General features: G+C 32.9%; 1 protein-coding gene across 2 annotated transcripts; it reads left to right on the top strand.

Moving 5' to 3' along the window:
- The first annotated feature begins 17,903 nt into the window (after positions 1–17,903).
- On the top strand, positions 17,904–23,917 carry LOC124354108. Of its 2 annotated transcripts, none has more exons than XM_046804324.1 (3): positions 17,904–18,049; positions 20,779–21,207; positions 23,410–23,917. In XM_046804324.1, the coding sequence occupies exons 2-3, from the start codon at positions 20,827–20,829 to the stop codon at positions 23,866–23,868; spliced, it is 840 nt and encodes a 279-aa protein (XP_046660280.1). In that variant the 5' UTR covers positions 17,904–18,049; positions 20,779–20,826; the 3' UTR covers positions 23,869–23,917. The 2 variants fall into 2 exon arrangements, with proteins under 2 accessions (XP_046660280.1, XP_046660279.1); XM_046804323.1 differs by having other exon boundaries at positions 17,935–18,071.
- The last annotated feature ends 317 nt before the right edge of the window (positions 23,918–24,234 follow it).

Below are 24,234 nucleotides of genomic sequence, written 5' to 3' on the forward strand. Positions count from 1 at the left end.
AAAATTTAAAAAATCACTTTTTATTAGCATTACACTTCTGATCAAGCACTGTACACTTAATTTTTATTTTATACAAAGTAAATGTAAACAGATGTTTCATAAATTTTAGCTGAAAGTGTCAACAGCTTTTAGTGACTATTAAATTTGGATTATGAAACATAAATACTACTACAATGTTCCTACCAAAATATTCCAGTTAATTTTCTAATATTTCTCTTCCTATATACATTCCTCGGATTTCAATAAATATTTTACAACAAATGTTAGCCGAATTGGTTTAGTGCTAGTTTAGTGCTTAGCAACACATTTAGAAATTAATATTTATTTATAAGATTATAATTATATACTTCAATTGTATTTAACAGTAATAACAAGATTAAACGTTAAATTAAGAACATGTAATCACATCTTCTTAATTAATTTTAGCAACAATCCATTTAATTACAGAGCTTATAAAATTGAAACAGTTGCTGTGAGAGGGAGAAAAATGATAACGCTTTTAATATTTGATTTAGGATTAGCCTAAATTGTTGTAACTGCAATAAGACATTTTCCTGTCACATCGTAAACTTCATTCGAAATGTTTTACTATACTATGCTTTATAATTTTATACAACCTCTTGTAGAATGTAAAATTTTATATAATTCTATTATTTTAATGGTGGAGTATTAATTAATATGATAATAGTCAAATGATGACGAATTAAATTTTGATAACATGGACATGATGACTGAAATAACTTTTTGATAATAGCCAATTCATTAGGAGGATTTCATTTCGAATAGAGATAATATCAGATATGCCACGTTATACATTTTCCATTGTTACATGTCAAAGTCAAATGAATCCAGGTGCCTCATTAAAATAGATAACATATCGTTGTGCCTTGACAGGTACCAGATACTGCAGGAGAATGTCGTTGCCGTGGTCGTAGTCCGTTTATGGATTTGATAGTTTTAATAAATGTACGCAAATTCTCTTTTTTAAACCTCATAATAAGCTTCAATTCTAAACATCATCATGAACATATTTTTTAAACCACCCACAATATCTGATAACAGAAAATGTTTCTTGTTGAGTTCAAGAATGCATTCTTCAAGTTTAAAGTGTGAAGCATGAAGTGGAAACCACAAGATTGAGTGAAGTTTGGAGTGGGGCCCCTCCACCCACTCACACTGTCCTTCAGCTTACATTCGCGCGACGTCACAAATACTTTTATATCAATCTTAGTTAAGAAGACGAAGAAACATTCCTTTAAGTGAAACCTACATGAATAATGGTACGTTTGTTATGGTTATAATGCACTAAACAGTTTGTTTATAAAATACAATTATAACGTTAATTTATATTCACTAGAAGAAAATGAAATTATATTAACAACAATGCAAAGTACTCCATCAAAAAGTATAAACTTTAAAAGGCTCACATATAATTGAGATAAAATTTTATTTAATACTTATTAAGCCCGAATCGATATTACATTTTTAGTTTTTAAACCCAAAATAAGAATTGTATCATTGAGGAAAATGTTCAAATAACATTCAAAATTGTGAAAGTTCTGTAGGAATACAGAATGGTTATTAATAAGTAGAAATTAAAGTTTGATAAAGTTTTTGACAGGAGATTTTGTAGAAAAAGTACAGAGAGGAAACCGTTTTCATGGAGATAATTTGTGAGCCTTTCTAAAACATATTTTAGAGTTGCCAGTGCTAAAAAGTGTTTGTCTGGAAAAACTGCAGTTTTCTGTCATTGTTTCACTGTGTATGTATCGGTTTGCCTAGTTTTGTTTTTAAAAATTTAAGGAAACCTTTAATCAGATTTATCACATGTTTATTTGTCTATTATGCTGTTTTTTAAAGATTAAAAATGATCATTTTCTTACTTTTAACTGGGTAGATCAGTTTATTTAATTTTCAACAATAATTATAATAATCATAATAAACCATAATAAATGACACCTTGTAATGATGAATTTATACCTGTATCATCTCATTACAAAATGAATTACTAAAAAAAAATGAAAAAAAAAAAACACGCGTTTATTTCTAATAACAATCAATTACTACAAATAACTTGTATTCATGTACTTTTTATCAATATCTCTTAATATTTCAATATGGTGGCCGTTTAACTTATGGGAAACATATATCTAAGTTATTGTGAATAGTAGAGCAAAGTAAAAAGTTTTTAAAAGTCTGAGGTCATTCACATTAACGACTCTTACGCATTTTTATATCTAGATAAATACAATCGGTCGTATAAAGTTTTGAGTACTGTACCACACTGCGTCAATAATTATGACTTTATAAATACCGTGATGTTTACTAAATCCAGATTAAACTATTGTAGAATAACTCTTAGCCATAATACATGTAGTTAACTCCTTCACTGATAGCGTACACTGAGTAAGACCGACTACGCCGGCCTCTGCGCCTTATGTCTGCCGCGGCCAATGTGTTAAATTTTTACAGAGACAATATTTACACATACTTGGTTGAGTGCGTTACAGAGATATCTTGGTTACAGTCTTAACTAATAACGTATTTCAATGGCGCTGGTGGTTATTAGTACATGTAAAAATGCTTATCTTGAGTATTCCACAATATAAACCAAAATTGACACTAGTATTTATACAATTTCAAGTAATTTTTATTCTTACTCATTTTTGATAAATCTGAGATAACCGATCAAAGGGTTTAAATTTATACAATAACATTTAATTGTTGAAACTAAATTGTTTAGAAATACAATTTCGGATTTATCGTACCTAAACGATGGAAACTGCCACGTTGAGCTCTGCCATCGACAATATAATCACAAATCTGACAAAAATTTCAGTCTCCGTTTTGGATCCTGCGGGTGCATACCGGAAAATCGTATGGCTGATGTGACAATCAAAAGAGTTACGATCCTAGAAAGCTTTCAACTTATAAATTTGGGTCTTCAAACTGGTCCTTTCTAAATAATAAAGATAGTGTTTACAGTATGGCAGTATGGCATTTAACGAATTCCTAATTTTTTAACTTAATACATTCTGCCCATTAATATCTTATAAAAAATCAATGCAAAATACCTGGGTAAGGAAAGGAAGTTTCACACGGGAATATTAAAAAGTTTTCACACTTAACTAACGAAAACTTCAAACAAATTTATAGAGTATAGAAGCGCATTTACTGATGGGCTAAATGTAGCTAAATATTATAATGTAGACGATTCGGTGAAAAGTCTGATATTGTGGAGTGCTCGGGCAATAATAAACGAAGTAAAAGAAAATAACCGGCAGATCTCTTCTGCAGATCTGAATTTAAGTTGATACACGTTTATTCAGCATCACTTGAAGGTTGTAAACCATTTAAATGGTTATTCAGTGTAAGTAACCAAACAACAGGCGTCACTACAACCCTTGCAACATCACCCTATGGGTGATTTCATCCGTAGGTCTGCTTCCTGTTTACGGAGCCATCGTTATACACAGACTAAAGGGCAGCAGATCTTGTGATATAAACGAATTTTCATTATTGATGTTGAAACAGTGCTACATGCACATATTGACGCCATTAAACACCTTAACAGATTTTTCAGCTCAAAAAGAGTCATATGTTAGGAAGCGACGGTTTGTTTAATCTTTAAAACCAACCTTCCTCAGAATCGTGAATTACTGCCTGATTTCAATACTTCCCGTTCATAGTAAAACTTTTGAAAATTTAACACTTTAAATATAAAAAAAACCGATTTGGAATCTGAAAAAAATTCGACAATATGGTGCAGACAAAACAGCGATACAACAGACGAAGTCACAACATTAATACAAACGTGCAGCGCGTTGCAACAGTGTTTGTGGCTTACCACTCATGTGGCTCTCATCCTGCCTCAGTGATAGAGAGCAGCATGTGCGTGTTGCGAATGCAGTATATTCAAAAATCGAATTGATCTTTGGAGTCCCCCAGGGACCAAGACCATATTAGGACCAAGATTTTTTTTAATATAAGAAACATAAAAATTCCTCTTCTGATGGTAGATGGCGTCCCCTCAGAGGATACAAAGTCTGTGAAATTCATTGGGATGCACCTGAATCAAGAGCTGACTTGAGAAAATCAGATATACCGTATATGTAAGAGAGTTTCACCGGATATTTATGTCTTATGTAACATAGCACAGTTGTGCTCGGTTGGGGTTCAAAAACGGCGTACTTTGGCCTGATCCATTCCCATATACAGTACGGAATTAGACTCTGGGGTGGCTGTGCACTTGGACTATAACGAGTTTTAAAACTTCTGTAAAAAATCAGTTAGAATCATTACAAGCCTACAATTCAGAGAATTGTGTGTAGATACCTTCAAGGAGCTTGGGTTCCTTACGTTGCTCTGCCTTTATATTCTTGGCGTGGCTTTGTACTATCAGTCGTGCCAGCCGGTCCATGGCAGACTCAGGTTGGGACACACATAACCGCACCGTGCCCGACACGTCAGTCGGCCGTGTGCTGGCCCGTCATACGGTTGAAAGAATTGCAGCGCAGTTTTTCAACCTGCAAGTCCACACATGTCCGCACCGACAGGCCAGACCGTCGTGGCCGCACCGTCACCGATATGTTTAGTTTGAATTTTGACGGGCACGGTGCGGGTCTACGAAGCGGCATCATATGTTGTTTACTGTCTGCGTTCTTCTTTTCAAAACTATTTAAGTAGTCTACACGTTTCTATTTTACTTGAATTATTTAGAATAGCCTACTAACTCTACATCCTGTGTTCGCGTACAAAATCATATTATTTTATTGATCAAAGTATTACATTATTTCCTTACCTTAAAAAAAAAAACTTAAAAAAAAAAAAAAAAAAAAAAAAATATAAACTAGTCATATTTTCTTATTGTGCATATTTTTTATTACAAACAAATTTGAAAACCATGTTGTACATTAAGTGATTTTAAACAACTAAATTCGAATTATGAAAAAATCTGATATAAACATTTTTGTACATTAATTAGAAAATAACAAGCATGTAATTATTTGCGCAAAAATCTTTTTTTCTTTGATGTATTGAAGTTACTTGATAAATTTATTCCGGTATTTTGTAAGGGTCATATTTTACTAAATTTTTTATTTCTATGAAATTTTTATATTTTTTATTCTTTTCACTTCAATAAAGTAAAAATAAAAAATATTTTATTTACAAATTAAGATTTTCAAGCAAGAAAAACCCCATGTTAAAAATAAATAATAATAATAATAAATCATTTATTTCCCCATAATAACAATACTGAATATTACCAAATAAATATTTTTGCCAGTGCTTAATAATAAATAATACAATGACTTAACGTATTTACAATAGCAGTAAATAACAAATGCAACAAAAATATGTTTTCTACTTACTTCATTTCTAATTTATGTACTTAGAGTAATAAAATATAAAAAAGTAGGTTACATCCTTTTAGATTTTTCTTTCTTTTAACTAATAATTAGGCACAATAGATTTACAAAATAAGGGAAATTTAGAGTACCCCATAAGAGGCTGTGCCTGTGTTGGGGATACTATATACAAAAAGGGTAAAAAATAAAAATAGCGGAATCGAGCAAGAATGAAATGATAAAAATGAGTTATTGTAGCTTATGGTAGTAAATAATTTACTATTGCGTTTTTAAAAGTTTAAATTTAGTATAAACTAGTGTTGCTGTATTAAACAAAAAGGATTTATGCATGATTTACAATTCAAATATTAGGCTTTACACATGTAACATTAAATATTATAAATTATAAAATAATTATTTTTTATAATGCTATAACGTGTCTATTAATAATATTATTATAACTTAGCAGACAAGACTAACCATAACACTAATTTATTATCTTAACATATATCAATATCATTTTGCCCGATCAACCATACTCTAATTTTTTTTAGAAAATAAATTTATGTTTCTACTATTTTTTACTAATTCTAGGCAATAAATATATTTGTCCTCGGAGCTATAAAAGAAAAACATTTTGTAAAATCTGTTTTTTGTATTTTCTCCAGTATATATTTTACAATATTTTATGTTTTACAAATTATTATAAACGGGCTTGCAACATGGCAAACTCTCTAGCATCACATACTCTGGCAAAACATGCACCAAATATACTGATTATATAGAGTATTTGACCGTGAAATTCACTGCAATGAAACACAATGAACAAGAATTATAGGGATAAACAAATATAACTAAGAATAATGATATTTACAAAATTTTACATACTACCTGATTTTACAAAGCTTTACTGTAGCATTGCAATGTTTTTCATTCATCACAGCCATTAATAAAAATAACAACAATGAAATTCTTTGTTTGAAGGTTATTTTTTGACGATAGGAAGGATTGTGAAGGAAAACAGGATTTTTCCGGACATTTGCCTATCGTTAAGTGAAACAAGAAAACAGTAACTCTACCGTTTCGAGATCTGCAATCTGATCTCTTCTTCAGGTAAAGAACTAACCTGAAAACATAATTAACAAACTAGGTTTAAAATAAACAAATCTTACTAAAGCGTTGTGGCACGACCTGAGTCAGGAATCACAACCTACATGTTGTATGTCAACTTCACTAACACTAAAAGACATGCACTTAATAAAAAAAACCATACAAAACACCAATCATTAAACTAAACTACGGAAGAATACAGGTCACAATAATGTTCTTCACTCGTCTACTAACCATTTACGACTGACCAGAGGGGGTAGCCAATGGTAAATCGTGACGGCCCGGCTAAAACAAGATGGCGGAAATACAAGGGAAGGGAACAGGAATGGGCCCTTTCGTTATTATTGGTTCATGCGAGATGAACTTCTTAAAATCCATATTGTGACTCCGCATTGGTTTATTGCAAATATCCGATCCGTTTGATACTTTTGGTATTCTCTTTAGTGACCTCTACCCCCTATCTTTTAGTTCATTTTTTAGAAATTTGGCAACCAAAGCGGCCTAATTCGGGACTGATGGTTGACTGATTGGTTGGTCTGCCAAATTTAATGTATGTTGGCCTCAATTAATTTCCTTTTGAAGAAATGTGGTTCCCGATGTATTATGTGGGCTTCATCCCAATTCATGATAGATGGTCTTCGGACCAACAATGGTGTGCAAATTTTTGACTTTTCTGTGAAACCCTTTCTCGTGTTTTCTTTGTGTTCTTTTATCCTTATGTTTTAGTGGTCTTTTTGTCTCCGCCTATGTATTCCCTATTGCAGCTACCTTTTATACTGTAAACACAGTTTTTGGAATCCTGTGTGCCATTTTTTGGTTTTTGTTTTTTACGAGACACTTTGTCTAAGAGTGTCTGTTGTGTGTTTTAAACGCGGGTTCTAATAGTTGTACTTTCTACTACTCTTCTAATTTTCTCCGATAATCACGGCACATAAGGGATTGACATAAAACGCAAATTTATCACAATTCTGATTTTTTAACCTAGTTTGTAATTATGTATTAGGTTAGTTCTTTACCTTGAAGAAGAGATCAGAATTGCAGATTGACTCTGAAACGTAGTGTTACTGTTTTCTTGTTTCACTTAACGATGGCAAATGTCCGGAAAAATCCTGTTTCCTTAACAATGAAATTATACAATTATCTCAAGCAATACTTAATCTTCCAAATATTTTTTTAAGTATCTGTCACTTCGAATTCAAAAGAAACCTGCTCTAGTACAAACAGTGAGATTGTGTTGCGCTCCGGACTGCATACGGACATGTGTGGTCTCACGGTAACCGAGCCGAGCCCGCACCGACACTCGGCCGACTCACGTGTCGGGCACGGTTGTGCGGTTATGTGTGTCCCCCAACCTACCAACCGTAGGGGACTGGAGGCAGGGACGTCTACCGTGGTCAGCAACATGGAACTACGGCGTTTGAACGTTTCCCTTCAGAGGTCAGTGTTAATCTGGTAGAAAAGCTTCCTGAGGATAGAAATTGGCAATAAATTAGATTGTAAAGCTCGACTGAAAAGACCTCTGGTTTCTACACTTTTCTACTAGGTCGAAAAGTTCATGGCCAAGTTGATTAAAGAGGTTTGGTTCTTGTGTTTGCTAATTTAATTCAAACCTAATATTGAAATATTATTATTACTTATACTGAAACTCAACACGCAATGTATGACATTAGCTGTACAATGTTGCATTGCCTCCAGCAATAAAGATTGTTATGATTATTAAATATGTTAGCTTACGTTGTACAAATAAATTTATACGCTTACAACGATGTTTTTCTGTGGGTTTTCTAAATATGTTGCGATTTTATTAACATGCCAAACTTGAAAGTCATCGTACCATCTTTTGAAAATTAAATGCCTAACCTAATCACGCACCTTTAGTTTGACATTTTGAGATGACAATTACTTTTCTTCCCACTAAGCTGGATGGGTTACTTATAATTGTATTGGTGATTTATTTGTACTAGGGTTCTATAACTTATCTTAGAAAACATACTAATAGTTCATATGAAAATAACGTCATTTTTCGCTTGAAATTACTTATACGAGTACGCTTTTCAAACTGAATCAGGTAAAAAAAAAACTTTAGTTATGTTGCAGCCCCTATACGAGTTAAATAAAAGCCAAGAATAGAAACGTTTTAAAATTTTACCTTTACTCAAAATTACAAGAAACTATAAAGTCTGCTTCGATTTTTTTAAGTTTTTTTTTACCATATAGGAGATTGGTGGAAATATATTTAATTCTAAATTTACATTTTTAATAACCACTGAAATGAAAGTTAAGCTCTTATCCAAACATTTTGCTAACTTAGTTACTTCAAGCCCATGTTAACTATGGCACTATGTTTACCTGTAATATAAAACCAAGTTTGAATTTTCGGCATACTTGTGCTCGATTCTTGGTGGTGCTCCAAAAGCTTTGAAATATAAAATTAGATAATTTTGTTTTGAGGTAACCTACTAAAGCTTGCACCTCACCAAAAACGAAAGTTATTGTAATGCAGTTATATTTTCCATGTGTTCAACTGCAGACCAGTAAGTAAAATACCAGTAACTGTCCCGAGACTAGTGAGATAAATCTGCCGTTGCAGCTTGTCCCGAGGCTAGTAATTATCTTTTCCAATCCACAGGATATAACCTGTGTATTTCCAATGCTGCCCTGAGACTGGTGACATACTGTAATTGCCTACTAACATAATCCCGTGTGTTTCTATGTGATTCTGATGCTACTGAGATAAGGCTGCAAGTATTGCTTGTGTATTTTCAATACTGTGTGCTAGGATTGTGAGGTAATTAGATGCTAGCAACTGTTCTGAGACTGGTGAGATAATTGTTTGATTAGTATAGCCGGTGTTTTTACAATTCTGTTCTGAGGGCAATACACATTCACAACCTCGTGTAGTGACCGATGACACAAAACAATAACCTTGAAGGTTGACCGATGACACTTTGATAGTCCCAAATAGTGATCGATGACATATTGATAACACTTCAAACAGTGATCGATGACATACATTAAAAACCATTGAATTTTGACCGATGGCACACTTTGACATCCTCCAAATAGTGACTGATGACAAAAATTGATGACACTTCAAATAGTGATCGATGGCACACTTTGTGAACCCCCGAATAATGACCAGTGGCACAACTTAATAACCCCTGAAGAAAGATCGATGGCACATTCAAATAGTAATCGATGATACACATTCATAACCCAGAGTAGTGACCGATGGCACACATTTATTAATCAACAAATAGTAATCGATGACACACTTTGATAACCCCCAGTAGTGACCGATGACACACATCGATAACCCCGATTAGTGACCGATGATACACATTGCTAACCCCAAATAGTGATCGATGACACAAGTCCATAACCCCCAAATAATGACCGATGACATGCATGGATAACCCTTCAAATTGTGATTTGAAGCACATTTTATTTTGTCACATTTTAACCCCAAATAGACACTTTGATAGCGTTCCAAATAGCGATCGATGACACACATTGGCAACCCCTTAATAATAGTTTGTCGCACAATTTGTATTGTTTTCCATATTGAATATAAAAGCATTAAGTAGGTTCACAAAACTCACAATGATAGGAATTGGCAACTCCTGAATTGGAATCGATGGCACATATTGACAACCCCCTAAATATAGCAAATAGCTCATATTGTGAACCCGATAGCACACATTGGCAACCCCCGAAAAGTGATCGATTTCACACATTATAACCCCAAGTAATGGCAGATGGCACACTTTGATAGCCTCGTAAATAATTATCGATGACATGTATTGACAATCCCTGAGTGTGTACCGGTGGCACACATTGACAACCCCGAAGAGTGGTCGATGGCACAACTTGATAAACCCCAAGTAGTGAGTGACCTCTGTCCCAACTTGTGTCTCATTAGTGAAGTAACTATGATTATTTCGTACATTAATTTGCATTTAATCGCATTGCGTAAATTCTCCTGTTTCCAATTTAAAGTAACCCAAAATGGACTACAAAACCAAAATCAATGTACGTAATAAAACGAGTTTTAAATTGAAGGCGAAGCTATCTGACATGCGTTAGTGAATAAATAAAATAAATCAACGCTAACATCCGAGCTCTAGCGTGTCAGCTCTGAGTCGCAAGTTGTCGGCGAACATTGTCTCCCTTTTCACCCCTTCCCCACCACACCACCAATCCCTTTGTGTGCTCAAACTGTCACACAAAACGTGTTTGCCCTTATCACACTCAACCACAATGTATTGGCGCAATGTTCCATCAATACGTTGGACTTTTGACTTTCATATATTTTCAAATTAATTTGATGTGTACTTTTCATTAAAGTAAATTCTACGTCAGTGTTTACAGTGACAATGCTACAGTGTTTTCTCGTTGAGTGGACGTTTAAACCGCTAATTAATTACACCACATTATTGAAATAAAACCCTGTACAAACAGTTTCGAGTTTATTATAAACTGCTGGCCGCAAAAGGTCATTTGGTAAACGCAGAGTAAGCCGTCTGGTGCTTAGGTTGTATTTACGAACCGATTTAATGATGGAGTGAATTAAATTGTGTTTTATTAGCCATTTAACGTCCGCTTTAGTTCCTTTGATGCATGGGACTTTTAAAATCTATCCAGATCGACCCTTGGAAGATGATGTGATGAATTATTGGTATTACATACTGGACTTCTGCACGACTGGTCAAAACCCCCGTTCTTTGTTCACTACTGAATCCTCAGAATTCATGTAGTCCCCAGTCACATTCATTCAATTTTATCCATCAATGAATGGAAACTTACAAATAATGTTGTTGATTATGTCTCTTAATATCTTTAACAAAATATAATATTAGTTTAGATAATAAGCATTTACTTGCTTAATACTCAAAAACAATTTGTTGTTAGTATTGAACAGAAAATTACAAAAAACAAAACATATTATGTAAAACTAATAGTCTATAGACAAAGCTTTTCATTCCCAGTTACAATTTTGTATCGAGTTTCATTATCTAGAAAACTTGTATTACTAATAAATTGTATAGTATACTAACTTAGTAGTACTAACTTTTCATCTTTTAGAATTTGCTGAAATGTATGTTTGTAATTTATGGATAGATACTACAACGGGAACACTGGTACGTACTTAAGAATTTGAGGTTGGTTACAGAGTAGCATGTAAATTTCGGCTATGGTCCCAAAATGCCAACGTCCAACGTTTTTAACATACATAACAAATGCTGTATAACAACCTTTGACCATCATTCATCCCATATATTGCAGAGATTGGGGGAAATGTCTCATTTTACAGTTGCTACAAAGCATCAACGCAGCGGCCTGTATATATAATGCCTTCCACTTCATTGCTTAATCAGCTGTTTTGACTTGTTTATCAACAATGGGTTTATCGGTTGACTGAACAAACATGTTACTTAGTGCTGAAGTTTTCTTTCTTCCCCGTACTTTTTATGGAACTTTATTTATTATTAATTGTGTTCTTAGTTGAATATTTCTTAATCCGTATTATAATTATTAAGTAAATTTACTATCCTCCTAAGTAGATATTGTAATGACGCTAATATATTTGACCTACAACTGTATTACTTCCTCAATTTATCGTTAAATGAAATTCATAGATAACGTCCTATTCAAGCAATTATTAAATTGAGGTTTAAATTTCTATTGTATCACAATAATAATTCCGTTTTATTGCAATACTCATTCCACTGCATTCCAAAGCCAACTCAATGTAACAGTAACAACGAAAATAAGTGAATAGAAAATGAACAGCAATACAATTAATTATAATAACAATAATGACACTTTTAACAAGGATATAGACCAACGAAATAATTAATGAACAATGACAAATAGCTGCTGCAACCATAGATATTCAAATTACAGGCGATATTGCACAGTTTGGAGAAACCATCCTCCTAAAACACAAGCACATTTATAAAAACATAAGAAGAAGTCTAATATATAACATAGATAAATTTTAATTTTTTATGGCAGAATACCTAATTAAACATAACCTAACCTAATAATATAATTAATACATTAGGTTATATTAATTATGAATACAATAAATAAATTCTACATCATGTTAGAATATAACTACACAAATATATATTGCAGGCAAATACGTGAATTTGACGTTGGTATTATATGTCTATGTTTTATTATAAAACATGTTAAATTAAAAAGACTGTGCCATTTGTCCATATGAAAAAAATCTGATACACAAATTAGGCAAATATATGTGATATTAATAAGTTTAATAACTAATTCTAGTATACATATTTTTAAAACACTATTCCAAATTAAATAGTTACACAAATATATAGTTCCCTTAAATAATTTAACTGATACTACTATGGGCAAGGATATAAAACACTTTAGATTTAAATGGGGTATGAAACTCAAAATGAATAATTCACAATTATTGTTACGAAGCCATGAAAAAACCAATGGTCACATATGCTGCTTTAGGGTGGTGGCCGAAAGGAGAAAAAAAAAAAACAGCTGCCAAGAGGCTTCAGAGCCTTCAAAGGCTAGCTTGCGACGCATCACAGGGGCAATGAGCTCCTGTCAAACTGTGACATCTAAAGCGGTTCTGGGTTACACTCCTGGAGGGCAGGAGGTGAAGAAGACAGCCACATTAAGTGCAATAAGCTTCTGAGTAAAATGATGACTAAGCCTACCTCCTCAGAAGGGCATATGAAAATAACTCAGGAATTTCCCGAGCTGAAGTGATAACCTACGTAATGGACAGTATGGTTAAGAAATACTCCTTCGAAACACTATATCTAGTCTCTATAATGATAGGGAAAATGAAATAATGAGGAGGCCTACCCTACTAAAGGGGTCCAGAAGTGTTACACGGATAGATCACGCCTTGACTCTAAGACAGGATTTGGCACACATAGACTAGGAGTAAACCTAGCAGTGCCCCTGGGAAAACACGCCACGGTCTTCCAAGCGGTAATGGCAATAGAATCATGAGCCAGAAGATTCATACAAATGAGGCCAAAGGTGGCAGAGTACTTAATCCTTTCAGGTAGTCAGGCTGCACTAAATGCACTTGACGCCTGATCCGTTGACTCTAAAGCAGTATGGGAATGTAAGAATGTTATAGCGGAACTGGCTAAGAGGAACAAAGTTGCACTCCGTTGGGCGCATGCTAAAAGGGCGTTCGAGGAAACGGAAAAGGTATAGAACCCCTTGCCAAAAATAGGTATAGAAACCCTTATGGAGTAGCTTTCTCCTACAGCAAAGCTCTAGTAAAAGATAGGGAAAAGAGGATTAGATCCTTAAACTGGAGAAGGGCCTCTGGACTAAGACATATAGTGTTTATTCCCTGTTAAGCTAAAGGGTGATCAGCACTCCTGGAACAAAGGAAGAATATACGATTGATATTAGAGATGTTGACAGGACATGGCCTCCTTAGGAAACATTTGATGGATGTGGGTCTAAGCCAGACTGATGAATGCAGACTCTGCGGAAAAGCAGACGAATCACCGGAACACATATGGATAATCTTTCCTGCCATATCTAAGAGTAGGAAAAAATTCAAAGGGTATATTTTTCTCAGCCCCAAGGATATCAGAGATCAGGGGCCCTCTAATTTGATTGGCTTCTGTAAAAGTCTCATATTCTGAGGGCTTAAACATATGCAAAGAAGGTGCAAAGGTCCTTCTAGGACTACGTGCGGAGGCTATAGTCACTTTCCATCTAGACAAACAAAAATGGGCATGGAGAGTTATCTTGAACGGGACTACATTACATATTTTAACAATGAAAGTTTGTTAAATGACTTGAGAGTTGTTGGATTTCACCTTTTGACTTTTATGTATTCACTAAACGTTATCCACGCGTTCCCCACAGGGATGTTGAAGAAAATCCAACGTGGTATCGGCATCAGCAACTCTAAGTTATTTTTTATCATTGGAAGATATTACTGTTTTCGAAACTGCTTTTAAGCTTAAAGAACATTGTCGTATAATAAGACCTTTCTCAGTGAGTAATTAAAAGTAACATTATGGTATATACAATATTTCATCACATTTTATAAACTACGTTCAGAGATTTCAATAGTTTTACTTTGTTTAATTTTAACTTGTAATAACTAAAGATCCGAGATCTTGAATATTTTGCTGTGCAATGTAGAACATTTCTCTCTATATTTTGTAAAATTTCAATAGATTCATATATAATTATAAAAAAGTGAGCGGAGATCTGATACTCGGTTGCACAATCATATTTTGTAAGAAAGGAATGTAACATTGAGGTAGACAATAATTTTCGAAAGTGCTCAGAATAGGCAGTGAAAATAGTATCAAAGAGAAATGTATCATATTGTTAAAGAGCAATATAATCTGATTACATCTGATAAAATTAGAGGAATTACACAATGAAAATAATGGAAAAAATAAATAAAGAAGTAACAAAATTGACATAAACACAATTATGTCTTATTTTTACAGACCACTATAATCACATCCAAAAAGATCATCAATCGCAAACTTCCAGAAAAAAATCTAAGTTAAAGCACATTATTCCACAGTAATCTAATAACAATATCCCTTACGGCTTAGTCGGAAGAAAGATATACTTCACATGTGGCTATCACGTTTAACTTGCACAACGCTGATAAAACATAGATGACTCTCTTGGTTGGGACGTTTATACTTGTAACACTTTTAGATGTTTAGAAAGATTACCTGGCATGTTATAAGTGTTATAACAAGAAATGTTATAAGTTTACAAAAGTTTCTTGTAAAATTATGGACTTGACTTAGTTACAGTCAATCCGAAGTTATGTTTATAAACATATTTACTGACATAAAAAATATGGGTTTTATACTTCTATAACTTCTGAATGTCCACCACCTTGAAACCTTAAGAAATATGGAAACATTTGTAAGAATAAAGTTGCTTGCAGTCGCTTAAAAGTATGTCAATTTTGATTTATATTATAAAATACCAGAGAAAACATTTTCCACAAATGCGAATGTCTGCGATCTTGAAATCATTTAAACGAAATTAACCATTTAAGTTTTATAATAGAAGAGTTGTCATTCAAATCTATCTCGTCTAGGACGGCAGAACATACGGTGTTGATGTGATGGACTTAGGAGAGAACTCCTTGCAACCAAGCTAAACGAAAACTCATCAGACACGCCATAACAGAAATAGTCACTATAACAGAAGCCTACTGGAGAGTAGTGAATGGTGGAAGACATTTCTAAGAAGAAGTTCACTTATTAGTGAGATGATTAAAATAGATAGCCCGTAGACAAGTTAGAACTGAAGTAATATTATTCTGCGGGCCAGACCTGATAAGAGGATGTTTTTGTCAGTAACAGTGGTAAACGCCAATGGACGGTTTGTTTCTTTATAAACTTTTTCTCGGTCATTGCAAAAAACTCCATCACATGGAAGTAAACAATCACCAGAAGGTAAAGGTAATTATAAAAATTTTAAATTAAAATGTGTTTATTTTTATTTTTCTTCTAGAACGTATACTTCCTCTTTAAAGTTATGAAAACTGACTGTATTTATTGCTTTTGTTGTACCACTACTTCTTCACATTCCTTCTCATCTTTTTCCCGTATTGTTTTCTTCTTGTCTCCTTCGATTTTCTTCTGCAAATTCAGTGTCATGTTCTTGATTTGTTAATTTTATATCTACCATTAAAAACTTTCTACAACTTCTAACAACAGTGAATTAATACCCATCATTAGCCTATTATGCTTCAAGTACTCTATAACCTTTTTCTTTACATTTAAAATTGAATTTTAGGAGTGTATGTAAATTAATTTATAGCGTTTAAATCGAAAATAATCATTACACTGAAGGAAAATATTTTGTATTTTAAAATCCGACTAGCCTACTTGTTTTATTATTCCTTTGGGTTTCATTGGTATTTTAAACTTTCAGTGACTGATTCTTTTGGGCATTCCTTTAACGCCAGTGGCAGGTTTTCTTTTTATTAGTTAGGTAAGTAATTTGGAGAAAATAAATTCAAACTCATTTTTCTCGTTCAAACCAAATCGGTGGCAAGCTAAGAAATTACTGCTAAGGATGGTACAGCATATTTTAATTTCTTGGTCTGTTTTGTGTATGCTCCGGTAGACTAATTTTTTCAGTTACTTGTATGTTTCATCAAAGTTTATGTTGAAAATATTATGTTTTATACTTCATAAAGCCTGACTATTTTTTACTCACCTTAACCTTCATCATATACAACCGATTTGATTACACGAAAAAAATCTTTGCTTTTATTTTACCATTATAAACAAAATAACTGTTTTTAATTTTGAATAAAAAGTTAAATATTATTTTTTTAGACTGGTTGAGCCCTAAAATACTAAAACGTTTGCAAGTTTTAACATGTTCCATTCTTTTTTTTTCTGTAAAATGTTTAAAGAAAGTAAAAAAACGAAGGAAACAAAATTAGAAAGACTGAGAAAGGATCTTTTTTTAATTATGTTAGTGTTTTATAGCATGAATAAATTATAAATACTTTTATATTCATACCGTGTATTTAAAACACAAGCTCAAATATAATCTTTTCTAGTCTCCACATATGTTTATTGCATTGTAACGCCCCGTTGGTAAATCGTTACCGACAGACAAAATATATGTTAACTACGATTTTAGAATTAATATACAGTAGTATATTAATTGATGACCTAATTTTTCCATTTTAAAAGAAATGCATTTTTTAAATATTAATAGTTAATTTGACCCGTTACCAACCAAGTAATTTAAGGTTTGAGCCCAGAAACTGGAATCGAATATTATTGCAATAGAAATAGAACAAAGTTATGGAGCTGGAATTGTGCAGCTAGCCTCGTGCACTGCTGATACAAATTGCTGACTCCAGGGATAGCTAGCCTCTCACACAGGCCCTAGTCCTTTTTGATTGGCCACAGCCGCTGAGGCGATGACCGCCGCTTGACCTGCTGAGCCGGTGATCGTCAGTCGCGTTCAAAATTATATGTAGTTAACATCTCGGTCCGTGTCCTCTCTACCTCTGTAGTTAATGTAACATTGGTTAAAATCATCTTCTAAATTTAGTTTGTTTCTAAAGTACGAGTATTACTTGTATTATTTTATAGCTTGAATTTAAAGACCGATTGTATTAGTGAGTAAAGATTCGAAATTAAACTTATTTAATCAAAATCCAATCGCCACGTGAGTAGCTTTTTTACCTGAGTCAAAAGCATCGGAAGTTCTGATTAATTATTTAAGCGGGTTTTAGTGGAGTTACAGCATTTACATCTCTCTCCTCTAAGTAGGCCTAAATTAAATTGGTCTGATAAATATTTCATTATCAAGTTGCAAATTATCTAGGTTATACATATTGCTAATAAATCAGTGGTTTTGTAGAGTTGACAATTTAATTATTCATTAATTTCCCTTATTGCAGATCAAGATAATACGGAACAGCTGCGGCTACCAACACCAACAGATGTGGGAAGACATCAATCTGTTGGTAAACATTACCATCTGTACACAGACTTTACGTAAGCCAAATCGACAACAGAATCTGGTGCAGCATTATCATCTCATGGAGTTATGTGAGTAGACGTTGATTAAGCTGTAAGTTTTTTACAATTAATATAGAGTACATGGTAGCTTTTATAAATATGATGTTCAGCAGAATTCTAGACCTTTCCAAAGGATTTGAATAATTATGCCCCCACCAGTCAGAGAAGTGTGGCCACGGTCTCCTAAATGACTGGATCTCATTGTTCCTGCAAAATAGAGATTAATGCATGCAAATTTAGAATTTCCTGTCATAAAAATTTTAAACAACACTTGAAATACAGGGAGCAATCATGAGGACAATTCTGTGCGTCTTTTACTTAAATAGTTTACATTTGTAGCCTCAATAGAAAAGGGTTGAACACACTATTCTCTGTATAGCTAGTGTCAGGGTTACAACTGGAAAATGTTACATTAAATTTCAGTTGTTGTCATTAACACTGAAATCACTGGATTTATTTGTTTTTGGCATTCGATCAATCTGGAACGAAATTTATTAAAACAAAACACGATTTCATCATTGGAGGCAACAAGCACGAGTTATAAAAGTATGTACTCTCCTAGTAGATTGAAAATTTCTATAGGAAACTTTTGAAATGAGAGATAACATGAAATAACTTATTGAGATAATGACTATGATAATCATTTAACAAAATTGAATATTTCTTATATTTGACACAAATGATTTCTCTATAGGCCCTCCATATTAGGTAATTACGTAAGCTTAAAAAGAGTTTTTACACAGACGTGATTAATGCTATCTGACCAATTAAATTGAGTTAACCCACCTGGCATACTGAGTAAAACCACCAGAGACTTAAAGCAACATATATTTTGACAAACAATTATGTAAAAATATTTGAATTTTGCATTTAAAGAATCAAAAGAAATACATAATGTTGAAGAATAATATGGCTCCCTGGAGAAGTGTATAGTATACACACAAATGCTGAAGTGTATCAAATGAGATATTTCGTATAGTTCAATTTTAATAGATTTTTAATGATTTCCTCAAAATTTCAGTTAAATTTTACTCAAAATTACAATTATATCTGTTGCGACTTTTTGTTGTTGTTTTGGAAGGATTTAGTTTTAGATATTTAGTGAAGTACTAAAGGGCTTGAAATAATACAAACTAAGTCTTCATTGTGAAAGTGGTTTCCACACACATAGGGTTTTGAGTTTAAAACTGAAACCAGCTACACCTGCATGCCGAAATTGGGCATAGTTTAGTACCTTTGTTTGGACGTTGTTTGTGCTTCAATATATACATGCATATACCAATATACTCGTATATATTTAAAAAAAATTACTCCTTTACTATGTAGAATGCTAGTTTTATGCCTGATATAAGTGATGATTTTAAAGATAATGGTTAAATAGTAGAAGCGTTTTTGCTACATTCTTTAATTAGTAGTTCACTCCATCTTCATTGAGACTAATAGAATGAATTGCTGGGGTGTCGGCTGGACTGTCTGTACCTTCCTTACTTATAAGGAAGGTACAGACAGTACCTCCAAACAAATTTAACACACATTTTACTTATAAATCAAAATGTTGAATTTCTCGCTTTACAATAATATATGGAAGCTATAATTAAATAGCATCTTGAAGATAGTTTTTTAACGTTGAGAAACGTAGCATTTTTGAAAGTTATTTAATTATAAATAACCTACCTTTATATAATTGTTAGTAGAATTAAGAATTTTATCATGTACTTTAATCTTTATTAAAATGTGATAGAACATCATTTCAGTTGTTGACTAAGCTTATAAATAATTAATAAAAATAAATTTTAAAAATATATTAAGTACTTAGACCGGCTGCTCAATTCAGTCCCCGCAGCACAACATGAATTTTGTAGTTGTTAATGAACCTTCTACCTTATAAAGCGAATATATATCTATCATGATTTATTCTATGTAACTTGTCTTGCTATGTTTTTCAGTACTTTCTAAAATATTCAGTTTAAAACCGTAAAGAGTAAAACCGTAATAAGGTAACATGAATTATTTCATAATTTAATGGTCCACTAATTTTGAGAAATTTAGTATTATAGTTTGTTTGGAAAATGTAGAGATCATTGTGGATAAAGCATAAACCAGATAAAGAAATATTTTCTCAGCATTCAATTATAAGGAAATACAAATAAATGTGCAAGGTTGGACATATTCAGTGTTGTAGTTTTTGTAGTTTCTAGTCCAGAAAACAAATCTTTTTTTGTCCAAATCTATGAAGTAACATTCCATGTTTTAGATTCTAGTTTCATTAGGTTTAGTAGTAGATTGTGTATGACAACTATTGAAATACTGACATGCAACAACTTCCTTGTACAAACTACTGTAATCCTTGTAAAACTACTTCCTGCAAACTACTCTAATTTGTCATATAAGCAGGTAAAAACATCATCCTATAAACATACATAAAGACTTATGGAGATCTTAATGTAAATATCGCAATAAGTCTGCACTCATTTTAATGTCCAACAGTCACCATGACGGAATATGTTATAAAAACGTGTGTAGTTTTCATACATTGCTTTGATTTAATTGGTTTCAAATTACACAAATAATCATGAAAATGCACAATATTAGTAACATTTATATATCTAAATTCTCATGTAAAAACAAACAAACAAAGGAATTTAATTTTTTATCGAACCTTTTTTTTCATATATGCCCCAAAACTTTAGGACTCTATTCACTCCTGTATAATTTAATTGTTATCTATGAATCAACTTATATTTACAATAATTTTGCAGTTATTAAGGCTGATGGATTTGAAAGTATGAAAACTTCACTGAACTACAATGGAAAAAAGATACTGCACAGTTTTACAACAGGTTGATCAAAAAACTACTCTTGATTTTGTTGACAATACTGAGAAATTAAAGGATGATATATTAAAACCAACAGACTATGGACATTTAAATAATCTCCAAGATGAGAAGAATCCAGAAAACGAAAGCAGTGAAGATTGTGAGAGAGATAAGAGTACATTGAAACAAACAGAAAATTGTTTGTACGATGATATTTTAGCCAAACTGGAACAAAAGAACAAGGAAAATAATGATGATGATTATGGAAGTGAGGGAGGAAGTTGTCCGATGTACTATGGCATCAGGAGCTACCTCCACAACTTCTACTGTCCTCCTGACAAAGATGTTCTCAGCAGTGGAGAGTTTACACAGGTAATGGTGTACAGCAAAAGTTAGGTATAATTTAATAATATAATACTTGCCATAGAAAGATAATAGTACATTTCCCATTCCATACTGGATTTAAATGTGTCAACTTTAAACAAAATAACACATTTATTTAGATATTTTCCTATTAAATGGTAAATTTGATCAATATTATGATTAGTTGTGTAATTTTTATTGACACCCAAGCTGAAAAAATCCACAGTATGTGCTATGGGTATACAAAATAAATATATTACCTAAAATAATATAAAGAAGTAACTCTATTTTGACTTTGTTAATTTTTATTCTTTGCTGAATTTGAGCAAAATGGGACATGTGAGCGAAGTGGACAAAATGTTAAAAACTAAACCACTTTAATAAAAGTTACAAAGAAGCTTTTTTATCTCTTAGGACAAGAAGTTGAGAAACCTCTCATTGTACTTAGTCTTAAAAGGACCTTTGCACTTGCTTCCTAGGTGACAGGATATTCAGGATGAGTAAGGTTAAGGGTAGGATCAGTCCTAAAGTTAGGAAGATATCATAATTTGTATATATATATATATATATATATATATATATATATATGCAAGTAATCAGTGATGATTTAGAGTTCAGTTGACGATATATTCTGGAATCTAGCTGGGGTCCTGTTATAAGAGGGTTTTCAGAAGTAAGATGAACCTAGAAGTTCTTGAGATGAGATGTTCACATTCACTGCTAGATTAAAAAGAAATTAGATACTTATGGTTTGTTATATTGGCCTCAGAAACTAATCTTGTAATAACCATCTCAAACCATTGATAGGTACCCGCTATTTAGTAAAACTTTCATAAGTTACATTACAAATTAAAAGTTATTTCAATGGTTTTGCCAACTTTTTCAGATTATATCTACAAATTGGTCAAAGCTAATTTCAATCTTAAGGTGAAATTACACTACATAGAAACACTTGCTAAATATCACACCCAAGACAAGCTATACAGCATTTGCTAAAAGTTAGAAAAATTACTTATAGCAGAACATGCTACATAAATAACATTTGCTACAAGTAGAAAACCTGTTTTAAAATACATATAACATGGTATATAAAACAGATTCTGCTACAATTAGCAAAATGTTTGCTATTCATTCAGAGTCTGTAAAGATCAAGGAAACCCATGCATGCTAAATCAAGCTTTTGGTACATGTAGAAATGTTATATGCAGTATTTTCGTCTATTATCTGTTACTGTAGCATTTTGTTTCAATTGAGCAAAAACCAGGCAAGAGCGAACAATGTGCGTGGTTTGTTACGGTCTTTGTCTTATTGTGGACAGTTTTGAAATGAAAGGTTATGATGATATATGGCACAGGGGCATAACTGATCATTTAATTAACCATTTCCTTGAACAGCTTTATGGTATCAAATGTGCCCGGATTATAAAATTCGCAATAAAAAATATGACGTCTGGTAGATCAATATGTTGGAGATGAAGTTAGATAAGCTTGAGATCAAGAGGAAAATGAGGTGTCTCATAGGACAATCACAATTATTGCAGCTGCGAGCACTAAATTTTTTCTCCGCAGCGTTTCCGATACTGAAAACAGAGTTTGTATATCAAGCATGTAGCATTTACAAAAGTTACTGATATAAAATGTGATATAACATTTGCTATTTGTAACATATACAATTTGCTACATATAACACAGCAGAATTAAAAGTACTGAATTAAAATGTTATACAGCATTAGCTACTAAATGTAAACCTGTCTTTATATAATATTGTACATGATAAAATGGTTTTATATTTTTGTGAATCAAGATCTCTACATACCAAAACCATTACCCATTTCAAATTTTGTATACTGGGAGAGTCAGATATGGTGTCCTAATATATATTAGGAGAACAATTAGACCTATAACAAAGAAACAACATGCAACACTCCTTAGATCAGGATATAGGAATTACATTGAAAATATACTAATTGAATTATATGTACATTGTGTGCCAAAACTGATGATCTCAGGTTCAAATATAAACCTGCGACACATGGTTTTACAGCTCCAGTAAACTAAGTTTAATGAATTAAAATTTATTTAATAATTTCAATATGGTAAACCGAAATACACTTTATTTTTCTGGCAGAGGCAAAAGCATATTGTCAAGGAAATGCAATCTAGCTCTCAATCAATAATTGGTAATATGATAATTTATCCATTTTTGGTACAGGGTGACGATTATCCCTTCTTGGTGGAGCCTCGAAGAAGGAAGCCATGGTGGGTTCGACTCGGTGTGTGTGTGGGGCTGAACCTCATGCTGGTCGGATTGATCACAACACTGGTGGGTTACTTGACACATCCAAGAGAGGCTGTGGTGGGGCAGCTGGGAGGTTATACAGTCCTTGACAAGAAGGCAGTTAGCTTCAACCACCGCCTTTTGCTCTGTCAGCTGATTGGTTTAGTTACCTTTGTCAGTGGCACAGTCACTGTTGTCTCCTGCCTGCTCATCTACAGCTGTCGCTCCATTGCCCACTCGGCACCCACCACCCCACAGCCTACATATTGGGTGGTGCCACAAAGCTTTGTCTGCAGCCCTAATGCTGACCCTGGAAATCACTGGAGCTTTTACCGCATCCCAACTTATGGGACAGTCAAAAGCATTCAGCCATCTTCAATTATACTTCATTAAATAAAGGTTAACTTGAAATTGTTTTTAATAAATTTAAATTTAATCATAACTGGAATATTTTTATTTTTTATTATGTATATTTGTTGTATTTATTGAATATCTAAATAAATTACATTTCTTGACAGTAACAAAATGTGAATTTTAATAACTTTTAAAATTTCTGTCTTAATTTTCTAAACGGAATCTGTAGGCAATTTTTAGAAATTAACCCCAAAGAAGGTTTAAGTGGTGAAATGAGTGGAACACAGACTGGACACAAACTACATGTTGTGTCTTACATAAGTACAATTCAGTTTCCACACACAACTCATGTTATGAGTAACTAGGATAAGAATACATGGAACAAGCTAAAAGTACCTGTTCTTT

The sequence above is a fragment of the Homalodisca vitripennis genome, chromosome 2 (genome assembly GCF_021130785.1).
Source record: "Homalodisca vitripennis isolate AUS2020 chromosome 2, UT_GWSS_2.1, whole genome shotgun sequence".
NCBI classification, from domain to species: domain Eukaryota; kingdom Metazoa; phylum Arthropoda; class Insecta; order Hemiptera; family Cicadellidae; genus Homalodisca; species Homalodisca vitripennis.